A 21,013-nucleotide genomic window follows, 5' to 3' on the forward strand; every position below is an offset into this window, starting at 1 on the left:
TGTAGAACAGTAATACCATCTACATATCCATTTCTAGGTATATTTTCTAAAGCAGTGTTTTTCAAACATTCAGCTGAGTTCTTAGCTGAAGATAAACATTTGGAAGGTGTCAGTATATAAGTGAGTGTGAATAAGATCACCCAGGAAAAGGGAAGAGAGTACCAGAAACCTCATGGGAGAGGCATCTGCAAAGAACACTAAGAACAACCTGTCAGAAGTAGGGAGGAGAATAGGAAAAGAGCATGTCCTGGACCCTAATTATAGAATTATTTCTGCTCCAAAAAGTGTAACTTTTTTTAAAAAAAGAAAGCCTGAATGCAAGCATTTTACATCTATCTGGTTTGTACCATCACAAGACTTAATTTCCAAATAGCATAAGAAGTTTAATATTAATATATACTCATTTACTATTACAGAGATTTGCCACAATATGGACAGAAGCAGTGGCAGTCCTATTTTGGAAGAACTTTTGATGTTTACACCAAACTCTGGAAGTTCCAGCAGCAGCATCGGTAAATGAATTTCATAGTTAAAGGAGAGCAAAGGCCTGTTTTGTATTACTCACAGTTTTTATCTTCACTACTTCAGTGCTTTTTATCTTGGTGCTTTTTCTTTTTTTTCACCAAAGCAAAGGTAAATCTTGGTGCTTTTAAAATAACATATTTCATCTTTATAACCCAAATGAAAACAAATTTATTTCTTTCCTATTTATTTAAGATTTTAAAATGTATGGCCAGGCATGGTGGCTCATGCCTGTAAACCCAGCATTTTGGGAGGCCAAGGTGGGAGGATTGCTTGAGCTCAGGAGTTTGAGACCAGCCTGGGCAGCATGGCTAAACCCTATCTCTGCAAAAATTAGCCAGGTGTGGTGGTGTGCAGCTGTAATCCCAGCTACTCAGGAGGCTGTGGCACGAAAATCACTTGAACCCTGAAGGGGGAGGTTGCAGTGAGCTGAGATTGCGTCACTGCACTCCACCTTGTGCAACAGAGAGAGACCCTGTCTCAAATAAATAAATAAATAAATAAATAAAAATAAATAATAAAATAAGGCTGGGTGCAGTGGCTCATGCCTGTAATCCCAGCACTTTAGGAGGCTGAGGTGGGTGGATAACTTGAGGGTCAGGAGTTCAAGACCAGCCTGGCTAACATGACTAAAAATACAAAAATTAGTTGGGCATGGTGGTGCACACCTCTAATCGCAGCTACTCAGGAGACTGAGGCAGCAGAATCACTTGAACCCGAGAGGCGGAGGTTGCAGTGAGCCCAGATCATGCCACTGCACGCCAGCCTGGGCAACAGAGCCACACTTTGTCTCAAAAAAAAAAAAAAAAGTAACATTCTTGTCTGATTTTTAAAGACAATATTATATGTGGAATGGTTCAGATCAACTGGAGCATAGGTAGGATGATTTATGGTTTCATTCTAAAATACATGTTTATTGGCCAAAGTAGTTTCTTTTTATATTTCAACTTATAAATAGACATTTAATAAATGCTTTTTAAATTTAATGGAATGACTATGTTGAAATCTAATGAAAAATTCATTAGCTTTGCTGAATTGGATGGTATTTTATCCTATTGAATTTACAGATTTGATTAGTTTTGGAATTTATAGACTCTTATTTCTATTTTCTTGTATCCTATATAAAACAGACAAGTCTTGGATAATCGGTATGGCTTGAAGCGCTGGCAAATAGGAGAAATTGCTTCCAAGATTGGGCAGCTATACTATCATTATTAGTAAGTAAATTACACATGGAAAGAGTCAAGTGTTGTCTGATTAAAACACAGCATGCAGAAGTATACATAGTATACTCATTGCTAGGCATGAAAATTGTGAGTTACAAATGAAACCCTAGTAGTTCGGGCCAGATTGATCAAGACAATGTTGTGCAATAACCTTCCATAGTCAAAGTACTATTTGTTTTAAAGGCTTGCCTCCCAAACACTTCATTTGGTCAGACTCATTTATAACTTAAAAATTTGATCTTGGTTTTAGATAAATGATTAATACTAAAGGATTTATTGTTCTTACAGCTTCACTTGTCTTAATAATGTGTAGCATTATATTGTAACTTGTATGTATGAATGAATGATTTTCAGAAGGATACTTTAAAAAATTCATATTTGCAGGATATGTTTGAAAGATATTTTTTATTATATCCTTAGAGCACTAACATCTGTATAGTCCCATCCCTGAGCTCAGAAAACAAGAAGGATCCTTTTAGGAATCTAAATCTCATTATCCCAAAGTGATGATCAGGTATACAATAAAAAAGGCTTGGACCATTTGTAATCTAAAAGGCAATAAAATGGCTGGGTGTGGTGGCTCATGCCTGTAATCCTAGCACTTTGGGAGGCCAAGGCAGGTGGCTCACCTGAGGTCAGGAGTTTGAGACCAGCCTAGTGAAACCCCATCTCTACTAAAAAGACAAAATTAGCCAGGCGTGGTGGCGGATGCCTGTAATCCCAGCTGCACAGGAGGCTGAGGCAGGAGAATTGCTTGAACCTGGGAGGCAGAGGTTGCAGTGAGCCGAGATCATGCCATTGGCACTCCAGCCTGGGCAACAAGAGTGAAACTGTCTCAAAAAATAAAAAATTAAAAAAAAAAAAAAGACAATAAAACTTCTTCCATTTCCTACATTTTGGCATATCATTCCAAATTCCCACCATTAAAATCACTCTTTTGGGTAGAATATTTTCTTAAAAAGTCCCTTGTAAAACTAGAAATGTGTTTTCTCGGGTAGAAATATTTTCTTAAAAAGTCCCTTGTAAAACATAATTCATTAACATCCCCTGAAGATTAATATGGATTAGTGCATTCCTCAGTTCTGTGAGGAAAAAAATTAAAGACATGGGCCAAAGGACTGTATGGATTTGAGGAAGTGGCCTAGTCCTGGGAGATAAGGATTTCACTGGATGGAATGCTGTTTGAGTCACTTCAGAGAAGGAGGGTAATGTGTAATATGGGTTGGCATCAAAAAAGGCTTGGATGCAGTGAGGAGGTTTTTCAAAAATTTTAATTATTATTTTTTATGCATTTTAAGGGTGATATTGCCTTGCCGATTCAAATTTAGGACAGTCATTCCCACCCCCTCACCCCACGAGATAGAGGAATACAGCACTATATAGAACAAGTATTTACTGTGGTGAAGAGTCTCTGACACTGTCATATTTAAAAATGTATTTTTTCTCATAGCTTACGCACATCTGAAACCAGCTATCTGAATGAGGCTTTTTCCTTCTATTCTGCAATCAGACAGAGATCATATTATTCTCAAGTCAATAAAGAAGACAGGTATGTATCTGCTATGTTTTTAGAAAGATGAGGATAAAACACTCAGTCTTTAGTCTGCATGGAAATTGTGCGGAAAAGCTTACATTTGTTTATAACTTGCACTCATTTACCAGACTTTATTGAGTGCCTACTATGTAGTAGACCTTCAAAAGCATAGAGAGCTATATGTTACCTAAGCAATAAACATCAAAGATGTTGTAACAGATGTCACAATACCAAAAGAGGGTTGGGTTATTGTTGTACAAGGGATTGACTTCACACAGATTTAATACAAAAGAAATGACTCCAAAACAAGGCTTAGCTAATAACATTTATTCTTTAGCCTGTGTAATCTTAATTCATGTCTCTTCAAAAGCCTGGTGACAACTGTCATGTAGGACCAGGGAATAGCCTGCTAACATTGTTTGAATTTTCTCTGTCTCTCTTTTTTTTTTTGAGATGGAGTCTTGCTGTGTCGCCCAGGCTGGAGTACAGTGGTGCAATCTCAACTCACTGCAACCTCCATTTCCACCTCCTGGGTTCAAGCAATTATCCTGCCTCAGCATCCCAAGTAGCTGGGATTACAGGCTTGTGCCACCACCCCCGGCTAATTTTTTTGTATTTTTTACTAGAGATGGGGTTTCACCGCATTGGCCAGGCTGGTCTCGAACTCTTGACCTCACGTGATCCACCCACCTTAGCCTTGCAAAGTGCTGGGATTACAGGCATGAGCCACCATACCCAGCCTGGATTTTGATTTTGTTAATTCCAGATGAGTATGAAATTGTGGAAGAAGTCAGAGATCTTCTGGAGAACCTTTCTTGCTAGCATTCTGGGAATTGTTGGATGAGAAAGTTCAGGCACAGAAGGTCTGAATATTCTCTCTACCCCAGCAACAGAACTCACAGTTTTTATATGGTGAAAAGATTATATTCTCTTAGCAATAGAAGAAAACAGTTTTGACATGTTTTTCTCGAGAACACTTTGTGGTTAACTGTTGTAGGCTTTCCAACTAAACAGTGACATTTTGGGGAAAGCCCCACTCTTGTAAATCTCTTTAATTTCCTTGCATGTCTTGTTCAGACTTGTCTAGGGGCGTTTGCATGGCACATGTAAGGGGTGCAGATGCTGGAGTGTACATTTTTCATATCTTTTTGTCATCCCCTTACATCAGAAGTTCCATCAATTACTTTTCCCTTAGGTTTTCCTATAGTTTGCTTTACATATTTTCAATACAGATATATTTCCTCCAATCCTAATTTTAAAAAAATTATTGCTATGCTATTTGTCTTAATTCTTGGTGAGATAAATTATATCTTAAAAAATGCAAAAGAGCTGTGTAACATTTTATCAGCGTTAAAAATACATATAAGCAGAGAACTATTTTAAGTAATAGCAAAACACCTTGTATAATTTACTTTTCTGCATTTTCTAATTTGACAAAAGGGAAATTGGCTTTAATCTTAATATCCAACAGTTTGATTTCTTGCCATAATTTTGTGCCTTAATAACAAACATCCAATTTGAATTGTTTTCCTGTGCAGTTTCCTAGATCAGGGCATATTATTTAGAAGTAGGATTATTTGGAATCGGGATGACAAAAACTCTTGCTTTGTGCCAGTAAATTAGAATCAAAGGACAATCTGGTGTGCAAATCCCTGACCTTGCTGTGTGTGGTTAGGAGGGTCTTTGTTCAGTTGGTAGGTTGTTTCTTAGTTCACACAGGGTAAGAGTGCCAGTCAAGATTGCAATCGGCAACAGCTGCTAAAATCAAGAGCCAGGAGAGAAAACCAAGTAAGGAAGTATTCCACAATTTCACAGTTCATTTAAAAGGCAAAAATCTTCACTCCTCAAAAGGAACAAGTTCTCTCTGCACTGTCTCAGCAGCTAAGGATTATGTTGAGACCAGGAGGAATAAGTAGTTTGTTCCAGCAATCTCAAGGTTAGGGTCTGTCACTAAGCATAGACCACTCCCAGAACATCTCGTTCTATGGGTCCATCGTACTTAGGAGAGGAGATATTACCATACAGCCACTCCTCCTAGGAGCTGCACACCCCAATTCTGTTGTAAATGGCCAAAGCTGAACCTGGTTGGATATGGAGAAGGTGAAGATTCTGAATACCCAGGAGGTTGTGGGAGATGTTACAGTGAGCCACCTGGAAGAACAGAGTTTCCTAGGCAAATATGTAGTTAAAGAGTCAGGGTCTTGTAAGTAGTGAGCCTAGCAGGTTGGACAAGGCTGGAATTCTGGAGTCCAGAAGTTTGATAAGAGCTTAAAAAAAAGGCCGAGTGCAGTGGCTCACACCTATAATACCAGCACTTTGGGAGGCCAAGGCAGGTGGATTATGAGGTTAGGAGATCGAGACCATCCTGGCTAACATGGTGAAACCCCCTCTCTACTAAAAATACAAAAAATTAGCCAGGCGTGGTGGCACGCACCTGTTGTCCCAGGTACTCGGGAGGCTGAGGCACAAGAATCGCTTGAACCCGGGAGGCGGAGGTTGCAGTGAGCCAAGATGGCGCCACTGCACTTCGGCCTGGGTGACAGAGTGAGACTCCATCTCAAAAAAAAAAAAGCTTCATAAAAAGCCTTCAATTTTACATTCATATTTCCCACTGGAAAAAACTTAATACTGTCACCACTTATGTTGACGTTGACAACATGTCAACATGTCATTTATTGTTCCGAAGAAACATAGAGTAAGTAAAGTTTGCTTGTTATTATTTTAAGAAAAATAATTTTAAAGAATATAAGGAGCTTTGGGAGGCCGAGGCGGGCGGATCACAAGGTCAGGAGATCGAGACCACAGTGAAACCCCGTCTCTACTAAAAAAAATACAAAAAATTAGCCGGGCGCGGTGGCGGGCGCCTGTAGTCCCAGCTACTCAGGAGGCTGAGGCAGGAGAATGGCGTGAACCCGGGTGGGGCGGAGCTTGCAGTGAGCCGAGATCGCTACTCGGCTCCAGCCTGGGGCACAGAGCAAGACTCCGTCTCAAAAAAAAAAAAAAAATTGAAGACTTTGGCACTTCGTAATGGTGCTGATGATAAAGAGGGCTTGATGTGGACCCTTCCAGTGAGTCACATTCTTTTTTCTGCAGTTTGATATGGAGTTAGTTGGTAGGCTAGGGGTTGTGGTTCAGGTTATCGGGCTTGATTGAGGTGGCCTGTCATGTATGAGTGGACAGCACTGACGCATTTCATCTGTGCTTTGCTGCAGTTCATCACAGTGGCTTCCGAAATAGAAAGCACCCACCCACTTCTGTATGCTTATTGAATATAAGGATCAGCTAACTATGGCCTGTTTGCTTGCCAAATTGGGCCCGTGGCCTGTTTTTGTACTGTGTGGCAGTTTAGAATTTTTTTTTTTTACATTTTCAAAGGGTTGTAAAAAGGGAAAAGATGAATATGCTACAGGCACCAAATGTGGCCTGCAAAGCTTAAAATATTTACCATCTGGCCCTTTGTAGAAAGTTTGCTGGTTGTATAATCCATTATATAGATTCATAGAACCTATTTTTTAATAAAAAAAAAAAGTAACAGAATTAAGTCATTCAAATTTCAAGTTTGAATTGACATCATCCCTCTACTAATTTTCTTTGTTTTGAATTCCACTTTTGACAATGTGATAGGCTAGATAACCTGAAATACTAAACACTTAGAAATGCTGGATAAAATAGGACAATCATCCTTTTAAATGGAAAACCTAGCCGTCAAGAGAGTAAGGAAGGTCCCTAGTTCATTTTCCCATTGCTGTGGTGACCTTGGAGGCTGGGGCGATTGGTTTGGGTGACATAAAAGAGCAAGGAAGAAGAAAATTGAAACTAGAAGGGGAAGGTATGATATACAAGAAGGATTGGTGAGAAAAAATTATCCCCTTGTATTCCAAAACATCGATTTGATGGGGCAGTAATCATCATAACAATGGCTGATGGACATTATTAAAATAAAATGGAGCCAAATCTGGATAACAATAATATGAAAGAAGAAAGGGGATAATTAAACCATTCTAATAAGATCCAATTATTGTTCAGAAGAAACATAGAGTAAAGTTTACTTGTTGATATTTTAAGGAAACTATAATTAGAATGTATAACTTCAGAAGAGGTAGAGGGAAAAGTGAGTAACAAAATGATCATGACAATGAAAGGCAGGAAGGAAAATAAACTCCAAAAAGTATAAGTAGCGCAAAATAATAAAATAGAAACAAATCCAAATCAAAGTAAGTAAAAGTGATCTAGACTTCCTGGTTAAAAGACAGAGATTATCAGTATGCCTCTTAGAAAAACCCAGTAATATACTGTTGTTAAGAGATTCTTCAAGGCCAAGAGTGGTGGCTCACACCTGTTTTCCCAACACTTTGGGTGACTAAGATGGGAGGATCGCTTGAGGCCAGGAGTTCAAGACCAGCCTGGAAAACATAGCAAGACCCAGTTTCTACAAAAAAATAAAAATAAAAAAATTAGCCAGGCGTGGTGGCACATGCCTGTAATCCTAGTTACTCAGGAGGCTGAGGTGAGAGGATTGCTTGAGCCCAGGAGTTTCAGGCTGCAGTAGTTTATGATGGTGCCACTGCACTTCAGCCTGGGAAAAAGGGCAAGGCTCTATCTCTTTTAAATAAATGAATAAATAAATCCTTTAAAGATGGAAAGTAGACAGAGAAAGATAATGAGACAGCTACTAAGGGGAAGAAACGTGTACGTGTATATGCATTTCTTATGTGTATACTGTGTGTATATTTAAAGGAAGAAAGTATTATTGAGAATAGAGGTTTACTCTGTAATTATGAAAGCAACAATTCAGGAAAATATAAAAATCATAAACTTATATTTACCTAATAACATAGTATTATAATAAAGCAAAGTGTTTTTTTAAAGTGGGGAAATTAATAAGTGATTTAATATACATGGGAATTTTTGATATATTTAATAATTCATATATCAAGAAGACAAGAATTACAAGATTTGAGTAACAATTAAGTTTGTCCCAGTGTACCTAAAATTGTGTGCAACAGTAACTGTATATATGTTATTTTCAAACATATGAAAATTTGTGAAATTAACTGATACTTGCCACAACACAAGTTTAATGCAAGGTTCAATAAAGTGTATGTGGTCTAACCATGGTACGATTTCATTAAAAACAAAAATAAAACATAATTTTAAAAAATCAATAGCTGCATGTGCAGCCCAGCTACTTAGAAGGCTGAGGCAAGAGGATTCCTTGAACCCAGGAGTTCAAGTCCAGTCTGAGCAACATAGCAAGACTCCATCTCTTAAACAACAACAACAACAAAAGTTTGTCAATCAGTAGACACATTTCTAAGTAACTCATGGGTCAAAAGAATTTTTTAAAAATTTTATTATGGAAAATGTTGAACATATACAAAAAATATACTGTTGTAAGGCTATCATATTTGTGATGTAGGATATGGAAAGCAGGAGGAAATGTCAGGTTTGAACTGATAATTGGTAAGTGTAAAGTGTTATGTGTGAACAGATTAAATATATTGTAAGGGGCATTTGATAAGTTAAAGGATCCATATTGTTACTCCTAGCAATCACTTAAAGAACAATAACAAAGAAGTAGTATAACTAGGAAGCCAGTAGATGATATAAAATGGAACACTAAAAAATATTTGATTAACCAAAGAGAAAGCAAAACAGGAACAACAGAGGAACACAGCAAGAGAAGGAGCAAATAGGAAACAAACAGCAAAGTGGTAGATATAAACCTAGCCAAAGCAATAATGACGTTAAATGTAATCGGTCTAAATACATCAAGTAAAAGGCACAGAGATAGTCAAAGTGGACAGATAATCAGGACCTAAGTATATATTGCCCACAAAACATGTGAATTTAAATTAAAAGACACAGATAATTGAAAGAAGAATGAAAAAAGATATACAAACAATAAGCATGAAAAAGCTGGCTGGCTTATACTAATGGCAGAAAAATGAGATTTTAAGACAAAGAATGTTCTTCCTGGAATCCTTTTCACCTCATATTTTCCTGCCTGTAGTCCTCCACGCTTCCTTGTATTCTTAACTTAAATATTAATTACTTTCTTTAGGAAGCCTTTTTTCACCTGCGATCTAGTCCTGTGGGCACAAATAGCATTCTATATTTCTCCTATCATTATATTATTCCATTGTGTTTTAAGCATTTATCTCTCTCCTGTATATTTTAAGTTCTTTTCTGTCTGTAAGATCTTTGAAGAAGGGAATATCTCTAGTTTTTTACAATTGTACTTTTAGCAATTAACGTAGTACCTGATGCACCTAAGTTCTCAATACTTGTTGAATGAATGAATATATGAGTAAACAATAAATCAGTAAGAAATATGTTAAAAAGACTATATGGGTTATATGTGGAAATGTTTATAATTGTGCAAAAAAGGATGGAAAGAGTTTTAAAAGCCATTGGAAAATTTAAAAAATCAAAAAGCATTCTTTTTTAATCTAATAAGTAATTTTTCATTTATCTTCCATAGACCTGAATTAGTAGTTAAGAAGTTACGATATTATGCAAGATTTATAGTAGTTTGTCTTCTTCTCAACAAAATGGATGTTGTAAAGGATCTGGTAAAGGTAAATGTACTTTAAAATAGTTCAAATTCTAATCTCTAATTGTATATGGATGATCTTTTTTTTAAAAAACAGATTTTAGGTTAAAATAATTTTGATATATCAAAATAATTACAACATTCAAAGTATAGTAACTTCTGACAAGGGTAATGATAAAAATTTTCCAAATCTTCTCATGTTCCAAATACACTAATCTGAGATAATTATCTTGATTCCTTGCTTTTGTCCTTTCTGCATGTTTTACATTTCAAAGCCCATCAATGGATGGCTGGAAATGCAAACAAACAAAAGACTTACTTTAAGGGAAAATAATTGAAATATTATGTCAAGAAAAAGTACATAATGCTTTACAAAGGTATTGGGAATGATTTTCATTTTCCCACCACTTTACGGTGCATGAAGTCTCTCCTTCGTTAACTCAGGTGATAAACAGTTAACTCTCTTCAGATCCACTTAATACCTGTAATCATTGCATATGAAATTCTGGTTGCACTCTGTACTCAGTAGTTTCAATGGCATACTTAATTTTGTATCAAATATAACGTGCCAATTGGTTTTTTGGGTTTTGTGGGTTTTTTTTTTTTTTTTTTTTTTTGAGACAAGGTCTCACTCTGTCACCCAGCTGGAGTACAGTGACATGATCTTGTCTCACTGCAACCTCTGCCTCCCGGGCTCAAGCAGTCCTCCCACCTTAGTCTCCTGAGTAGCTGGAATCATAGGCTCAAGCCACCACTCTTAGCTAATTTTTGTGTTTTTTGTAGAGACAGGGTTTCACCATGTTGCCCAGACTGGTCTCAAACTCATGAGTTCAAGCTATCCGCCAGCCTTGGCCTCCCGAAGTGTTGGGATTACAGGCGTGAGCCACTGTGCCCAGCTCAACATGCCAGTTTTGACAAGGCCACCAGAAGTAGCTCTCCATACTTCTTTTCTACCTTCCTTTATACCCAGTTATCATTAAAAATATTTCCAAAAACTGTATAATATAAATCCAAATAAAGTCAGGAAGTATTTTTAGAAATATATAATTTTTTGTAGTGGTAGGATCTCACTATGTTGCCTAGGCTGGTCTGGAAATCCTGGTCTCAAATGGTCCTCCCACCTCGACCTCCCAAAGGGCTGGGATTACAGGTGTGAGACACTGTATCCAGCCTCATTTTTTTTTAATGTTAAAATTTTTGCATTTCTCTTTTCTGATTTTTTCATTAATGAATTCATTGCTGATGTAGTACTGATAGAAAATAGATCTCTGTAAAGACTTTATTTGATGGGTATTATTATGAAGTTTGTGACTTTCAAAGAAAATTTGTTTAGTTTTCATCTTTGTTTTTGGTTATAATCAGGACTGTGTATTGATAATAATCAAATTTTGTAAGTATGTCGATTTCTGTCAGGAATATGGTTCTATATGGCTGTGTATTTTTATGGGTTTTTTAATAACCTTTTTTGTAATATTTTTAAAATCAGGAATTGTCAGATGAAATTGAAGATTATACTCACCGATTTAATACTGAAGATCAAGTGGAATGGAACTTGGTGCTTCAAGAAGTAGCAGCTTTCATTGAGGTCAGTTTTTGATAAGAAAAATCATAATTATTGATAAATAATGACCATGTAGTTTATGTTTTTATTGTGTCTATATGTCAAGAAGAAGGAATCACTTACTATATTGATATTTAGTCTTGGCCATTCTTACTGCTTTTTTCTTTAGGCGGACCCTGTAATGGTATTAAATGATGATAATACCATCGTTATCACATCAAATCGCCTTGCTGAAACAGGAGCCCCATTGCTGGAACAGGGCATGATTGTGGGACAGTTGTCTCTGGCTGATGCACTCATTATTGGTAATTGTAATAACCAGGTAAAGAATTGTGAAGGAATTATGCTTAAAATTCACTGTGAAAAATAGTGCTATTGATGATCACAGAATTATTTTCTTGTAAATATCCTAACATCCTCTTATGAAGAAATTGCTGACTAAATTATGCTGTGTGCATATATGGAATATATTACAGATATTTAAATACCTTAGAATTTTTAATAACATAGGAAGATATTCATGATACAGTAAATGAAAATAAACTTGCCATGGAGCCATGGAAGCAGAATTATTTCATATATGTTAGAATGTCTATATGTATGCACATTGGAAAAAGACTAGGAAGAAATTTTACAAATATCTAAGTTTTATCTCCGAATAACCAAATTATAGGGATTTTTATTTTATTTTTTACAACACTCTAAAGTTTCCAAAGTTTCCGGCCTGGCACAGTAGTAGCTCACACCTGTAATCCCAGCACTTTGAGAATCCCAGGTGGTTGGATCACTTGAGGTCAGGAGTTCGATACCAGCCTGGCCAACAATGGCAAAACCCCATCTCTACTACAAAATGCAAAAATTAGCCAGCCATGGTGGCATGCACCTGTAATTCCAGCTACTCGGGAGGCTGAGGCAAGAGAATCACTTGAACCCAGGAGGCGGAGGTTGCAGTGAGCCAAGATCACGCCACTGTACTCCAACCTGGGCAACAGAGCGAGACTGTCTCAAAAAAAAATAATAATAATAATAAAGTTTCCAAAATGCATATGTACTACTTTCCAGTCGAGCTAAAAGGGGCGAGGAGTTGGTGTTTTTTGTTTTTTTGTGGGATTTTTTTGAGACGGAGTCTTGCTTTGTCACCCAGGTGGGAGTGCAGTGGCATGATCTTGGCTCACTGCAAACCTCCATCTCCCAGGTTCAAGCGATTCTCCTGCCTCAGCCTCCCAAGTAGCTGGGATTACAGGCACATACCGCCACACCTGGCTAATTTTTGTATTTTTAGTAGATACAGGGTATCATGTTGCCTAGGCTGGTCTTGAACTCATGACCTCAAGTGATCCTCCTGCCTCAGCCTCCCAAAGTGTTGGGATTACAGGTGTGAGCCACTGCACCTGGCCAGGAGTTGTTTTTGCGTAAATTTGTCAAAAGTGAATTTCAAATGTTTTTTCATGACAGAATAGCCCCATGATGATGAGATTTAATGTACTAGAAATGAAATTTACTGGAAATTATACCAGTAAATACATTTTTCTAGATGTGTTTTTTACACAAGTTTAGTTTTGGATCCTATCCTAGCAGCTATCAATCATTTTTGTTATTGTTAAATTTTTCTGGTATTTCTCCATTTTTGGCTTTTATGACCATTATTTTGCAAATATCTACAACATTTTTGAAATTATAGTATGAATATACTAAATGGAAAAATTTTGAAACATGTTTATGGTTTGTATAGTTATATTATCTGAAGGCTCGGTATTTTTCTCACTTTTAATTCAAAGAAAATTTTTCTAATCAGAAAAATATAAATTAAAACCAAATAAGATAGCACTGACCCAGATGATTAAAAACAAAAGAGACCAAGAAACTGATAATAGCGTGTCCTGGCAACTAGTACAAGAACTGAATATTTCATACTTTGTAGAAATAGAAATCGATAGATTTACTTTAGAAAAATGGCAGGCATTATCTAGTACAGCTGCATATATGCACACTCTATGACCAAGCATTTCCAGTATTTTCTTATTGATCTGTAAGAGTTCCTAATATATTTTACATGAAAGTCCTTTGTCAGATTTATGTATTGAACTATCTTCTCCTACTCTTGTCTTGCCTTTTATTCTCTTCTAGTATCTCCTCTCTCTTTCTCTCCTTTTTTTTTTAACGTCTGTTAAAATATTTATTAGTGTCTACTTCATGCCAGACCCCCCTGTTCCAGACACTGAGATTCCAGTGAACAGAAGTCCTTAATTTTAATGTAGTCTAATTTATAATTTTTTTCCTTTCTGGTATGAGCTTTTTTGTGTCCTATTTTGAGAAATCATTGCTTACCTTACCTTTCATATTTAGATCTATGATCTCTGTGGGATTTATTTTAGTGTGAAGTATGGGCCAGATTTTCTTTCTGGATTTCTGGTAGACCTAGCACCATTTACTAAAAAGACCGTCTTTTCCCTACCACACTGTAGTGTCATTTTTATCATAAATCTGATGTTCAAATATATTTGACTCTGATTCTGTTCCTTTGGTCTGTATGTCTATTATGCTGATACTTCTGACTTCATTATTATGGCATTTTAATAGGCCTCGATATATTGTAGTAAATGAAATATTTATTTTTTCTAATTTTTTCTCTTTCATTGATTCTGATTCTTTTTTTTTTTTTTTTTTTTTTTTTTGAGACGGTGTCTCGCTCTGTTGCCCAGGCTGGAGTGCAGTGGCCGGCTCTCAGCTCACTGCAAGCTCCGCCTCCTGGGTTCACGCCATTCTCCCGCCGCAGCCTCCGGAGTAGCTGGGACTACAGGCGTCCGCCACCATGCCTGGCTAATTTTTTGTATTTTTTTAGTAGAGACGGGGTTTCACCGTGTTAGCCAGGATGGTCTCGATCTCCTGACCTCGTGATCTGCCCGTCTCAGCCTCCCACAGTGCTGGGATTACAGGCTTGAGCCACCGCGCCCGGCCTCTGATTCTTATTTTTATTTCCTTCTTCCTATTTTGAATTTAATTTGCTTAGATAACTGACTTTAGTTAGTTAGTTAGTTAGTTAGTTACTGAGACAGAGTCTTGCTCTGTCTCCTAGGCTGGAGTGCAGTGGTGCAATCTCAGCTCACTGCAACCTCCGCTTCCTGGGTTCAAGCGATTCTTCTGCCTCAGCCTCCCTAGTAGCTGGGACTACAGGCGCATGCCATCACGCCCAGCTAATTTTTTGTATTTTTAGTAGAGACAGGGTTTCACCGTGTTAACCGGAATGGTCTCAATCTCCTGACCTCGTGATCTGCCCACCTCGGCCTCCCAAAGTGCTGGGATTAGAGGCGTGAGCCACCTCTCCTGGCCAACTGACTTTATTTTCATTTTTGAGACAGAGTCTTACTCCGTCCGTGAGGCTGGAGTGCAGTAGTGTGATCTTGGCTCACTGCCACCTCTGGCTCCCGAATTCAAGTGATTCTCCTGCCTCAGCCTCCCAAGTAGCTGGGATTACAGGCATGTGCCACCACAGTGACCCAGCTAATTTTTGTATTTTTAGTAGATACGGGGTTTCGCCATGTTGGCCAGGCTGGTCTTGAACTCCTGGCCTCAGGTGATCTGCCCCCCGCTTGGCCTCCCAAAGTGTCGGGATTATAGGTGTGAGCCACTATGCCCTTTTTCCTCTTCTAATATAAAAATCCTGGGCTGGGTGTGGTGACTCATGCCTTTGCGCATGGTGGCTCATGCACTTTGGGAGACAAAGGGGGGCGGATCGCCTGAGGGTCAGGAGTTCTAGACCAGCCTGGCCAACATGGCAAAATCTCATCTCTACTAAAAATACAAATATTAGTCGGGCATGGTGGCATGCACCTATAATTCCAGCTACTTGAGAGGCTGAGGCAGGAGAATTGCTTGGACCTGGGCGGCAGAGGTCACAGTGAGCCAAGATTATGCCACTGCACTGCAGCCTGGGCAACAGAAGAAGACTCCATCTCTAAATAAATAAATAAAATAAAAATCCAAAGCTGTAAAATTCTCTTTCAGCATTACTTGAATTTTATTCTACATATTTTGATATTTCGTATTTTTTTCCAATCCTGCTCCTTCTATAATATTTTATATTTTTTATTTTCTTTCAGTTGAATGTATTTTCTAATTTCTTTTTTAACTCTTACCGACAGTATATTGCACATCTCCAACTTGAGTTTGATAATTTTTTTTTTCAGTACTTTGAAGATTTAATTTCTTTATCTTTTTCTCTCATTTCTGTTGACAAATTGTCTGTTAGATTTATTGGTTACATATTATATTCCACTAAAGGAAATGTTTCATTCCTCTGTGTGTTTTTAAGATATTCTCACTTTCTTTGATTCTTTGCAGTTTTACTGTGCTGTATTCAGGTGCAGTTTTCTTTATTTATCCTGCTTGAGGTTCACAGAGTTTCTTGAATCTATGGGTTTGTCTTTCATCTGTTTTGAAATATGGTTATTATGTCTCTGAATATTGTTTCCCTTCTATTCTTTCTCTCCTCCACTTCTAGGACTCAGTTATATGTTTGTAGACCGTTTCACAGTGCTATATGTGTCTGTTATATTCTTTTCTGTATTTTTCATCATTTTTTCCTCTCTAGGTTTTAGTTAGGCTGTTTTCTGTTGACTTCTTTTTCATTTCACTAACCTTGTCTTCTGACATGTTTAATCTGCTATTTAACCTTATATTAAGTTTCATATTTCACATATTGTCTTAGTTCTGGATTTTTCCATTTGATTGTTGCTTTATAGATTAATTTTTTTTTCCATAGCCTGGGCTGCGTGATGAAACCCCATTTCTACAAAAAATACAAGTATCAGGCCAGGCAGTGGCTCATGCCTGTAATCCCATTACTTTAGGAGACGAGGCGGGTGGATCACTTGAGGTTAGGAGTTCGAGACCAGCCTGACCAACATGGTGAAACCCCATCTCTACTAAAAATACAAAAATTAGCCAGGCTAATTAATGAGTGGTGGCTCATGCTTGTGATCCCAGCTAGTTGGGAGACTGAGGCAGGAGGATCGCTTGAACCCTGGAGGCAGAGATTGCAGTGAGACGAATTCATGCCACTGTGCTCCAGCCTGGGTGACAGAGTGAGAGTCTATCTCAAAAAGAAAAACCTAAAAAATAAACCTTAGTTGGGTGTCGGGCGTGTGCCTCTAGTCCCAACTCTGGGAGACTGAGATGGAAGAATCACTTGGGCCTAGGAGGTCAAGGCTGCAGTGAGCCATGATTGTGCCACACACTTCAGTCTGGGTGACAGAAGCAGACCCTGTCTTTTTTTTTTTTTTTTGAGACGGAGTCTTGCTCTGCCGCCCAGGCTGGAGTGCAGTGGCCGGATCTCAGCTCACTGCAAGCTCCACCTGCCGGGTTTACGCCATTCTCCTGCCTCAGCCTCCCGAGTAGCTGGGACTACAGGCGCCCGCCTTGTCACCCGGCTAGTTTTTGTATTTTTTAGTAGAGATGGGGTTTCACTGTATTAGCCAGGATGGTCTCGATCTCCTGACCTCGTGATCCGCCCGTCTCGGCCTCCCAAAGTGCTGAATTACAGGCTTGAGCCACCACGCCCGGCCAACCCTGTCTTAAAAAATTTTTTTTTTCTTTTTAGAGACAGTATCTGGCTCTGTCATGCAGGTGGGAGTACAGTGGCACCGTCAGGGCTCACTGTAGCCTTGAACTCCCAGGCTGAAGTGATCTTTCCGCCTCAGCCTTCCAAAAATGTTTGTTTTATAGAGATGGTGTGTTGCTGTGTTGCTAAGACTGGTCTCAAACTGGTCTCAAGCAATCCTCCTGCCCTGGCCTCTCAAATGTTGGGATTATAGGCTTGAACCACTGCCCCTGGCCCTTTTTTATTTTTTAGTAGATTTTAATTCTCTGGCAGAATTCCCTATGTCTTCATTTCTGTTCTACCATGTCTATTTTGTTGATCACACTTAGTATGTTATTTTAAAGTCCTTTTCTGCTAACTACACTCTCTAGTTATACTAACTATAACTGTGTTGGTCTGTTCTATTGCTTGTTTCTCACTTTTAAAATTATCATATTTATATATATAGTTATTATATATCTGATAATTTGCTTGCATACTACTTATAATTAAATCCCCCAGCATTATCTTTCTTTCTTTTCTTTTCTTTTTTTTTTTTTGAGACAGGTTCTTGCTCTGTCGCCCTGGCTGGGATGCAGTGGCATGATCTTGGCTCACTGCAACTTCTGTCTCCCTGGTTCAATTGATTCTCCCACCACCACCACACCAGTAGCCAGGACTACAGGCGCACCCTACACGCCCAGCTAATTTTTGTATTTGTTGGTAGAGATGGGGTTTCTCCTTGTTAGCCAGGCTGGTCTCGATACTCCTGACCTCAGGTGATTCACCCACCTCAATCTCCCAAAGTGCTCGGATTACAGGCCCTAGCCAGCACGCTTGGCCTGTTTTTACATTTCATTTATTGTATTTCTTATTTTTAAAAGTATAGGCTGGGTGTGGTGGCTCACGCCTGTAATCCCAGCACTTTGGGAGGCTGAGGTGGGTGGATCACGAGGTCAGGAGTTCAAGACCAGCCTGACCAATATGGCAAAACCCCATCTCTACTGAAAATACAAAATTTAGCTGGGCATGGTGGCGCACGCCTGTAGTCCCAGCTACTAGGGAGACTGAGACAGAAGAATCGCTTGAACCCAGGAGGCAGAGGTTGCAGTGAGCCAAGATTGCACCACTGCACTCCAGCCTGGGCAACAGAGTGAGACTCCATCTCGAATGAAAGAATGAATGTATTAGGTTATTTTCTACATATTCCTTTGATTGGCTTAATCATTACTTTAATTACATCTTCTATTTAAGCATATGAAACAAACTTTTTTTTTAAGAGACAGGGGGTCAGGGGTGCATATCTCATTGTGTTGCCTCTTCTTTAATCCCTGCCTCTTGGCTGGTCTCGAGCTCCTGGCCTCAAATGATCCTCCCACCTCGGTCTTCCAAAGTACTGGGATTACAGGTGTGAGCTGCCACACCTAGACTTTTGCATGTTATGTATGATGTTTGCATCATCCTGTTTCTGTTTACTGAATCAGGGGTGCCTTTTTTCTTCATGCATTTTACGATTTTTGTTTGTGAGTCTTCTTTGATGTAATTCTATCAGCTAGAATTCTTTAAGACCTGAATTGAGGATGCCTTCTTCCAATGAAGATATGCATTGCTTTTTCTCTCAAAACTTGGGGGCATTATCAGTTTTTGTTCTCTTTAAGTAAAAAACCTTATAGATTTTTCAGCCATGCAAATAATGTTAATTCAGATTCCCAGGCCACATGAGAATCAGCATATGGCCATGAATTATTGGGGGAGACTTTTATTGATCTCTTCTCAGAACAAAAGCTAAGGTAGAGTTTCCTTCATGTTTATGTCTCTGGAGCAGATTTGTTTCTAGTGTTCTCTGAGGCCATATCTTTTTGTGCATCCAGTTTTATTTGGGCATAGGTGTATGTGTGGGAGGGGCCATCTTCCAACCAGCCAACCAGTTCTTAGCCAGATGCTACCCTTACTGTAGGAAAACAAGGTATTAGTACCCACTTATCTCCTTAAACTTCTTCCCCTTCTTTAATCCCTGCCTCTTGGCTGGGTGCAGTGGCTCATGCCTGTAATCCCAGCACTTTGGGAAGCTGAGGCGGATGGGTCATCTGAGGTCAGGAGTTCGAGACCAGCCTGACCAACATGGTGAAACGCCATCTCTACTAAAAATACAAAATTAGCCGGGCGTAGTGGCACATGCCTGTAATCCCAGCTACTCAGGAGGCTGAGACAGAAGAATCACTAGAACCTGGGAGGCGGAGGTTGCAGTGAGCTGAGGTTATGCCATTGCACTCCAGCCTGAGCGACAGTGTGAAACTCACATACACACACACACACACACACACACACACACACACACGTGTATATTAAATGAATTAAATGTTTGAAAGGGTAGTTAGTAATCTTCATAAACTTGTTCTCATCTTAACCAAATAATTCCTCTTTTTTTATTTGATAGAAACAGGTACTTTATAAAATTCTCATCTGTTTTATTACCATGTATGTTCCTGAAGTTCTGTATAAGTATTACTGAAATTGGAAAAGGATACAGACTTAAATATTGTGTAGGGCCAAAACGTATGGAAGAAATTACTATAAAATATGGATCATAGGCTGGGTGCGGTGGCTCACGCCTGTAATCCCAGAACTTTGGGATGCCAAGGTGGGCGGATCATCTGAGGTTGGGAGTTCAAGCAGCCTGACCAACATGGAGAAACCCCGTCTCTACTAAAAATACAAGTAGGGTGTGGTGGCGCATGCCTGTAATCCTAGCTACTCTAGAGGCTAAGGCAGGAGAATCGTTTGAACCTGGGAGGAGGAGGTTACGGTGAGCCGAGATTGCGCCATTGTACTCCAGCCTGGGCGACAAGCGCGAAACTCCGTCTCAAAAAAAAAAAAAGGATCACAGTTGTATTTCAGCATAGCTAGTTCATCAAAAGTTAGCTCTTTTTTCCTTCATGTAGCAAAGATTACTATCAAACTTCTGTGTATAGAATTTGGGCTGGAAGGTCAGGCATCGTGGCTTATGCCTGTATTCCCAGCACTTTGGGAGGCTGGGGTGGGCAGATGACTTGAGGTCAGGAGTTCAAGACCAGCCTGGCCAACATGGTGAAACCCCATCTCTACTAAAAATACAAAAATTAACCAGGCATTGTGGCACATGCCTGTAATCCCAGCTACTCCAGAGGCTGAGGCAGGAGAATTGCTTAAACATGGGAGACAGATGTTGCAGTAAGCTGAGATCATGCCACTGCACTCCAGCCAGGGCAACAGAGCAAGACTATCTCAAAAAAAAAAAAAAAAAAAAAAAATTGGGGCTGGAGATCCTTGTGGTGTTACTGAAAAACTTGCCCCTCACATAGCACACTACTACACATGTGAATTCATCCACCAGTCTTTGGAAGTTAACATGTTTGTAGAACCTAATATAGTCTCTGTGCTGCTGCTTTTTTGTTTTGTTTTGTTTTTGAGACAGGGGTTTCACCCAGGCTGGGATACAATGGCACGATCTCGGCTCACTGCAACCTCGCCTCTCAGGTTCAAGTGATTCTCCTGCCTCAGCCTCCTGTGTAGCTGGGATTACAGGCATCCACCACCATTCCTGGCTAATTTTTGTATTTTTAGTAGAGATGGGGTTTCACCATGTTGGCCAGGCTGGTCTTGAACTCCTGACCTCAGGTGATCCACCTGCCTCAGCCTCCCAAAGTTCTGGGATTACAGACGTGAGCCACCATGCTTTGCCCCCTGTGTTTCTGTAACTACTTAAAAAAACAAAACCTGAGGAAGTTTATTAATCAGTAGACATGTATATGGCTGGAGAGGTATGTGATAAAGCAAATATTAAAAAATGCTTATTATAGGATCTAGATGATGAACATATGGATGTCACTGTAGAATTCTTCCAATCTTCCCATCGCTTGAAAATTTCCATAATGAAATATTAGAGAAAAAGGTACCCAAAGCCCTGAAGTATATGTGAAAGTCACAATTAGTAATGTGATAAAAGTCTTCAAAGTTGCGTGTTGCATTAAGGCTAGGTTGTGTTTTGTTTTTTTTC

At 39.0% G+C, this 21,013-nt stretch overlaps 1 protein-coding gene across 4 annotated transcripts in view; it reads left to right on the plus strand.

Moving 5' to 3' along the window:
* SCAI (suppressor of cancer cell invasion) overlaps positions 1–21,013 on the plus strand; it is a 189,634-nt gene that overhangs the window by 118,423 nt on the left and 50,198 nt on the right. For all 4 annotated transcript variants that reach the window (XR_001439881.3, XR_013405589.1, XM_015116845.3 and 1 more), the window contains 6 exons: positions 417–512; positions 1,653–1,739; positions 3,199–3,297; positions 9,767–9,863; positions 11,325–11,423; positions 11,569–11,721. Coding sequence is in view for 2 of the 4 variants with exons in the window: in XM_015116845.3 (XP_014972331.3) it covers positions 417–512; positions 1,653–1,739; positions 3,199–3,297; positions 9,767–9,863; positions 11,325–11,423; positions 11,569–11,721 (631 nt within the window). In the remaining 2 variants the exon portion in view is untranslated. The remainder of the gene's footprint in view (positions 1–416; positions 513–1,652; positions 1,740–3,198; positions 3,298–9,766; positions 9,864–11,324; positions 11,424–11,568; positions 11,722–21,013) is intronic.

Source organism: Macaca mulatta, chromosome 15 (assembly GCF_049350105.2).
Source record: "Macaca mulatta isolate MMU2019108-1 chromosome 15, T2T-MMU8v2.0, whole genome shotgun sequence".
NCBI classification, from domain to species: Eukaryota; Metazoa; Chordata; class Mammalia; order Primates; family Cercopithecidae; genus Macaca; species Macaca mulatta.